The 8,145-nt window shown below is 37.6% G+C and overlaps 1 protein-coding gene across 1 annotated transcript in view; it reads left to right on the top strand.

Annotated features, from left to right (window-relative positions):
• Positions 1-8,145, top strand: part of RAB23 (RAB23, member RAS oncogene family) — a 35,505-nt gene that overhangs the window by 18,836 nt on the left and 8,524 nt on the right. The window contains exons 4-6 of the mRNA XM_012751370.3: positions 3,482-3,638; positions 5,603-5,685; positions 6,515-6,607. Of these exons, the coding sequence (XP_012606824.1) occupies positions 3,482-3,638; positions 5,603-5,685; positions 6,515-6,607 (333 nt within the window). The remainder of the gene's footprint in view (positions 1-3,481; positions 3,639-5,602; positions 5,686-6,514; positions 6,608-8,145) is intronic.

Consider the following 8,145-nt stretch of genomic DNA (forward strand, 5'->3'; position numbering starts at 1 on the left):
ATTTAGGATTAAATCTCTTATGCACTCTGAGACTTTTAACAGGCCAGTAGCCGTGGTCTAGGAAGGGGATGTTGGTTGCTTTATTCCTTCTCCATTCTTCTTCCTAGCTTACAAGAGATGTTTCTTCCTTCTCCTGGGTCAGATGTAGGAGGAGAGGGAATTGGGAGGCAAGGGTACCATGGCAGATGCTATTGTTGTCTGATGTTGGGGCCCTCTGGATGGCAGATTTTTTTTTTTTTTTTGAGACAGAGTCTCACTCTGTTGCCTGGGCTAGAGTGCCGTGGCGTCAGCCTAGCTCACAGCAACCTCAAACTCCTGGGCTCAAGCAATCCTCCTGCCTCAGCCTCCCGAGTAGCTGGGACTACAGGCATGTGCCACCATGCCTGGCTAATTTTTTCTATATATTTTTAGTTGGCCAATTAATTTCTTTGTATTTTTTAGTAGAGACGGGGTCTCGCTCTTGCTCAGGCTGGTCTCAAACTCCTGACCTTGAGCGATCCACCTGCCTTGGCCTCCCAGAGTGCTAGGATTACAGGCATAAGCCACCATGCCCGGCAGATGTTTGAAGATGATTCTTTCTCTAGGTGATGGTCCTGGATTCCTCCACATTTCCCATTCTCAGGGGTGTTTCTTCTGGGCACCTACACTTGCTTCTGGAAGTTGCTTTTTTCCTTAGTGGCCCAGGGCAATGAAGTATAGAGGAGGAAAGACTTTCTCTACCCCCTTAGGTTCAGTCATTGTTGGGGGTGGGGGTATGTGAATTATGCTGGCAAAAGACAGACTAGCAAGAGAAAAGATAAATTTAATCTTGTACAAGTGGGAGTTCACAGAAGAAGGTAACTCAAGGAGAGGGCTAGAATTTGGGGCCTATATACCATCTTAATAGAGGAAGAAGAGGAGGAAAAGGGCATTTATGGGAAAATAAATGATTTTTTTATTGAAAGAGAAAGATATATGGGCCTTTAGGAGAATAGATAGGAGATATGACAGTTTGTGACAATGTGTTTTTCGGTGTGGTGCTGGTGATAAGAGTCAGTCTTCCCCATCCTGGGGATTTATGACAATTGAGTTCTTTTGGGAGGCTCTGCTTTTAGGCAGTTAAAGGATTTTAAGGACTCAAATATGTTCTTAAAATATTTAAAATGTTCAGAATAATTTTCATGCCACAGTGGCATATTCTGAACCCCTTCACAAGCATTTTACCTCCATCTTCCTTTATGTTGTGCTCTTGCCACCTACTAAGTGGCCCTACTGGACACGATTTACAAACACTAGGCTCGTGCTAGTGTAGGGAGTGAGAAATGTCTTTCCCTCTGCCCTTTTTTTTGAGACAGAGTCTCACTTTGTTGCCCAGGCTAGAGTGAGTGCTATGGTGTCAGCCTAGCTCACAGCAACCTCAAACTCTTGGGCTCAAGCAATCCTCCTGCCTCAGCCTCCCGAGTAGCTGGGACTACAGGCATACACCACCATGCCCGGCTAATTTTTTGTATATATATTTTTAGTTGGTCAATTAATTTCTTTCTATTTTTAGTAGAGACAGGATATTGCTCAGGCTGGTTTTGAACTCCTGACCTCGAGCAATCCACCCGCCTCGGCCTCTCAGAGTGGTAGGATTACAGGCGTGAGCCACCATGCCCGGCCCCCTTTGCCCTTCCTTAGCTCATGGCTGGGGCTCCATAGCAAAAGACAGATTAACAAGAGAAATGCGTACAGATTTATTTAATGTAAGTTTTATGTGACATGAGAGCCTTCGTAAGGAAATGAAAAGTGAAGAAACAGTTAAACCTTAGCGTTTTTATAGTAGATTTGATGGAGATTGGAGAGTTGTGGAGAAATGATAGGACAGAGAGTATGGGGTAAGTATATTGAACTTAGCAAGGCCTGTTTGGTTGGATTCTTCTTTTTGTTCCTTCCTCTTTGGCAATAAGGATGTTCCTTTCTTCCCAGTGTAGGGTGAGCACCTCTCACACAAGGGGCTTTATGACCTGCTTCAGGGGAAAGTCAGAAAATCCTGAGTTTTAGGAGTAGAGTGTGGGGAAGCTTCCTGCTTCTGCTGTTTTCTCAGATTCCATCAGCTTAAAACATTCAGTATGCTAGTGTGCCATATTTTGCAGCAGCATATCCTGAACCCTGAATATTAGAGTTCAAGTAAGTATAAATTTATTTATCAGTATACTAATGTGATTTCTTCAGTTTTATTTCTCTTCAGATTCTAAGAAAGTCTCAGGGTGCCTTTCTCTCTCTTTCAGTTTTGTATAATTAATTTATTATTTGGTTTAAAACCTGCTTTTATAGTGGGGATGATTTTCCCAGGTGAATCTTCTACTTTTACAATAATAGCAAACTGCTGTGTTTTTTGTTTTGTTTTTGTTTCATTCTGTGATCTTTTGTTTTCCTACAGTATTCCTCTGGTGATACAGAAACTATTTTTGGCCCTAGAGTGTCTTAGGTAGCCCAGGCATGTCTTGATCTTAGTAGGAAACTTTTATACCTGAGGGATCTGTAAGGAAGGAATAACAGGAAGAAAAAGCGTGCCTTGATTTGAGGAAATCCTCCTGACCTCCAGGGCGATTTTCTCTTGTTTCGCTGTGCTGCCTGAATCAACAGTTAATAATTTGTAAAACAGCTGCTTCCAAGAGTTTGCTGCTTATTCACTTATTTATTTAGAGACAGGGTCTTGCTATGTTACCAGGCTGGATCATACCAGTGGCATGATCATAGCTCACTGCAGTCTTGAATTCCTAGGTTCAGATGATCCTCCCACCTCAGCCTCCCAAGTAGCTGAGACTATAGGTATGAGCTATGGTACCCAGCCATACTTTTAATCTTAAGTATTATCAGCCCAAAGTGACAGTTGATGGTTAAAATATTGTCAATGGATCCAGTATAGGAATTATGCAGTTGAACAGGGTAAAAAACCAAGCTTCCCTCACCCCCACTGTAAATATATGTGTGTATGTATATATGTATATAAATGGATATTTTACTTTTGCCATTGGTTCTCAAATTATATTCCTTGGGATCACTGATATTCTAGTAAAATAAAATAATACAAATTTTTTTAAAGTGAAAAAAATGAGCAAATTATGATTTTTTTCTCAAATTTTTCTTAAATTTGTGCTGAAAGAAATTAACAAGCAAATGACAAATACTAACAAGAATCACTTGGAAACAACCTGCCATTCATTCTTAGTTTACCATCTTATTTCACTTTTACGATGGAATTAAATATATTTGTGGTGTTAAAAAAAAAGTACATGGTTTTGAGGCTACTTTGAACACATTTGAGAAGCATTGTTTTTGATAAAAATTGGTTCTCTGAGTTAGAAAATAGAATATATGTTGAAAAATAAGCAGTGTTACAAAGATGAGTTCAACATTTATTTACGTAAAAGTTGTTTTGAATAGATAAAAGTTGCCCCCACCCTGCATGGGATTGTTTTATTGATGTAAATAACATTTTTATTTTGTGACCTTACAGGAGCCCAGGCTTGCGTGCTTGTGTTTTCTACCACAGACAGGGAATCTTTTGAAGCAATTTCCAGTTGGAGGGAGAAAGTAGTAGCTGAAGTTGGAGATATACCAACTGTACTTGTACAAAACAAGATTGATCTTTTGGATGATTCTTGTATAAAGAAGTAAGATGGCTACCTTTGGGGGAGGAGGGACAGTAATTCTATGAAGTTAAAACATATTTTAATTTTTGCATAGATGCCAAAACTTAGGAAAGATTTTATATTATAGTTTGAAGGTTTTAATTACTTAACAGTTTTAGTTTACTTAAATTTTCTGTGAGATAGTCTATGTGATTGGTTTGGGCTAAAAAAAAGTTCACAGATTCATAAGTAGAGTAAATTAAAGGAATAAATTTTTAGGGCTCTTTTACAATTCCAACCTCAGGTCCTTGTACCACAAATCCAATTCTTCATGTTAAGTCAAACCTGGATATAGTAAGAATGTTAAGAAAAGCATCCCTAGATGTTTTAATATCTAGAATAAGCAGCTATCCTGTGTTGATGAATTTAAATAAAGGGTTCAGGTTCATATTTTTTGTATATATAAAACTATTATGTTCAAATTTGTGGGCAGAGTCTAGCATCCAGATAATTTCTGCCTATGAATATTTACTCATTGCATTATTAATATTTTTGCTAGCTTTAAAAATCTTTGCTTGGTTTTTACCTTGTTTTTTTTCTGTGTGTTCTTATATAAGGTTTCTGTCGCTGTATAACAAATTAGCTCAGAATGTAGTGTCTTAAAACAAATGCCTGTTATATCACAGGTTCTGTAGGTCAGGAATTTGGGAGTGGCTTAGCTGGTTTTTCATGGTTGCAGTCGAGATTTTGGCTAGGCCTGTAGTCACAGAAAGGCTTGAGTGGGCCCAACCATCCCTTCCTTACTTACTTGGCAGAAGGCCTTAGTCCCTTGGCACATGGGCCTCTCCTTTGGGCTGCTTGAGCATTTTCAAAAAATGATAGCTTCCCCCAGAGCAGGTGATCTAAGAGAGAACAAGGCAGAAGCCACAATGTCTCTTACGATTCAGTCTCAGAAGTCACATACTATCACTTCTGTTGTATATTATCAGACACCCAGACCAATCTAGGTTACCTAGTGTGCGAGGAAACTACACAAGGGTGTGATGACCAGGAGACGGGGGATCTTTTTTTTTTTTTTTTTTGAGACAGAGTCTCGCTTTGTTGCCCAGGCTAGAGTGAGTGCCGTGGCGTCAGCCTAGCTCACAGCAACCTCAAACTCCTGGGCTCCAGTGATCCTTCTGCCTCAGCCTCCTGGGTAGCTGGGACTACAGGCATGCGCCACCATGCCCGGCTAATTTTTTTATATATATATCAGTTGGCCAATTAATTTCTTTCTATTTATAGTAGAGACGGGGTCTCGCTCTTGCTCAGGCTGGTTTTGAACTCCTGACCTTGAGCAATCCGCCCGCCTCGGCCTCCCAAGAGCTAGGATTACAGGCGTGAGCCACAGCGCCCAGCCACGGGGGATCTTTTGAGGCCATTTAGAGCATGGTTATTACAGTACTAATAAAACTAATATCAGGAGTCCCCAGTCAGGAGTCCTAACAGAACTAAAATTAGGAATCCACTCTTGTAGACACAGTCATTAATATGCTGACTTTGGCTTTTGGCAGCAAAGTTGTTTCATGGCCAGCAAGAATAAAATGAGTAATTCACTGTAAGATTTTCAGAGTGTAATTAAATCCAAATGTTCTTGAAAAGATGAGAAAATTAATTAAAATATTATGTAAAGAAAAGTGATATTTAATTATTTTAGGGCTAGAGATAGTGACTTTATAGAAAAGCCTTCTGTGTACAGATGCAGTATAATGGTTAGTGTCTATCCCCTAAGAGTAGTTGTGAAGACTAAAAATCTGTTCAAGCACTGAGATCACAGCTTTCAGCTGGTTTTATTTAACTGGGCATCAATATCAAACTTCTTAAAAGAAATGTGAACATTTTCTGAAAGATCTGATCCGCCTTCTCACCCCGCCCTGCCAAACGTATTCAGTAAATGTAATTGAAAGTGACTTTAGAACAAGCTGTCAGAAGGTACCTTTATAAGCATTTTTTTAATTGACGTGCAGTGAGGAAGCTGAGGCGCTGGCAAAAAGGTTAAAGTTAAGATTCTACAGAACATCAGTGAAAGAAGATCTAAATGTGAATGAAGGTAAGTTGCCTTTTTAAAAAATACATTGCAACAAGTTTGTTTTATTCCTCTATGCTTTTTCTGTTGTGTTCTTTATAAATTATAATGAGAACAAAATGTTCTTTTTGTCACCCAACATCAGGTGAAATTTGAAGGCATTCTGCTTCTCTGAGTTAGAGTCCTTAATTATTTACTAATGTCCTTGAATACTTGTTACTCTGGTGAGGTTTGGAGTTTTTATTATCATCTTCAAAAATCTGAGCTATCTATGTGTGTGTGTGCATATATGTATTTTTAATGCATACCTTTTAAAAATTACTGAATTGTTTTAGAACCACACTGTAGTAGATATTCCATTAGGTAGTTACAATGACCTTAATTTGTTTAATAATATTTCCCAGTTTAAGAAAGTGAGATTAGAGAAAGATGTTTGTTATTTTTCTCATTCTAGAATTGCCACTTATTAGATTACAACTGGACTGTTGCTCAGGTATCTGTTCTGGGTACTTTTCTTCACCTAAAGAAAACAGACATCTTTTTAAGGCTGAGTCAGTTTAGTGTTGCTGAATATTAGTCACTATTCAGATACTTAAAACAAAAGAGCCAGTGTCTACATGTATTATTTCAGTTTTTTACTAGTAAAATACCACTATATGTTTATTAGTATTATCATTGTAATTCTCAGAATTCCCCAAATAATTTTTAAAAGTCAAATTTTTAACTAGATTGTATGCTTCTAATTCTAACTTTGAATTTGTTTAGTAAGTATAAATATTATAAGTAATGTGAAATAACAGATTTACATATAAATTATATTGACCTGGCTGGGGGGATATGTTTTTTATTCCAGTTTTTAAATATTTGGCTGAAAAATATCTTCAAAAACTCAAACAACAAATAGCTGAGGACCCAGAACGAATGCATTCAAGTAGTAACAAAATTGGTAAGTACCAGGAAATTTTATTATAGCTCATGTTTACTTGGTAAATTTATTTTCCATTCATTATTAATATATGTTTTTAAAAATATATATAATATGCCAATTTCTTTAAGAAATACGATTAAAAACTCTTAAATCAGTGATTATTAAACTTATCAGTATCAAGTCTCTGGTTAAAAGGTCTATTGAGTTAAAGTTTTGCTTTTTTACCATTAAATTTTGTAAGTTTACTTGATAGATTAAAGACAGCAGAGATATAAAGATTTTTTATAAAGGCCTGTCCTTTATATAAAGGAACTTTATAATATTTGTTATTCCGACTGTGTGTTTGTACTGGCTTTTCCCTTTCTTACCATCTTGCTTATTATTACCTTGTTAATGGTTTTTTTTTTTATGTTATGTTAGCAGATCTTTAGCATTCCCTGAGGAACAAGTGTGTCATCTTCTCTTTCATAGTAACTGATTGACCATGTCTGTAACCCTATTTGCTTTGGCTTCCAGGAACATGGGAGCCAAATCTGCTGGTTCTAAGTCTTCTGTGTAAACTCTTAAGGGCTTCATATCTGTATTCCATCCCGCCCACTACATACACATAAACACACACATCATTTTTTGGACCTGTTTTAACTTAGATTTTTTTTCTTGGGCTCTGGCTTCTTTTTTCTTTGCCATTTTTATTGCATAAGTTCCTGCCATCAGGTACCTCATATGCTTTGTGAAACAACATAGGACATTTGCAGTAAACCTCTGCCTGGTCTAGTCTCCTTGACCCCACTCCTGTCTTGTTCCAACAATCTGCTGATAAAACCTCTTTAATGAAACAAAGTAAATGAACATTCTCTTCATTCCAACATTTAAAGGCAGTTTTGTCCATTCTTCTGTGTAGTCTTATGCCACACTATTATATATATACCCTGAGTACTGCTTCTTTTAGAGGTCTTGGAGCATGTCCCATGCTTTCTTACTTCTTCACTTTTGCTCATTTTGTTTCCTCTATCGAGAATGACCTCTCTTTCTCATATTCTTTTGAAGAACTATTCATTCCTCAAGGACTATCTAGAAAGCTCCCTCAACTATATATCTGGCTCAAGCTACAGCCTCCATGCTCTTCTAAAAGAACAGAGATCTAAGTCCAGGGCATCACCAAGTGTCCAGTTCTACCTTCTTCAGGTAGTTTTTCCTTTCTTATGAATTAGTCAGTCCTTCCTTTGAATCTGTAGGATCTTGTGTCTGTTTTATGACACTTAACATATAATGTCTTATAGAAATACTTGTTTATCATCTTCTCTTGCTTATTAGATTGTAAACTTCTTGTGGGCAAAAATTGATCTTAATCATCTTTGTATCCCTTATAGTATCTCTGGCCCAGAGTTTTGTGTATCTTGGATGCTAAATAGTTCATAAATTGGACATTTCATTTGGTGAACAGTACAGTTCAAAATGGAAACTATAATAGTTAAAAGGTTTTCTTTAGGCCGGGCGCTGTGGCTCACACCTGTAATCCTAGCTCTTGGGAGGCCGAGGCGGGCGGATTGCTCAAG

This window comes from Microcebus murinus, chromosome 5 (genome assembly GCF_040939455.1).
Source record: "Microcebus murinus isolate Inina chromosome 5, M.murinus_Inina_mat1.0, whole genome shotgun sequence".
NCBI lineage: Eukaryota > Metazoa > Chordata > Mammalia > Primates > Cheirogaleidae > Microcebus > Microcebus murinus.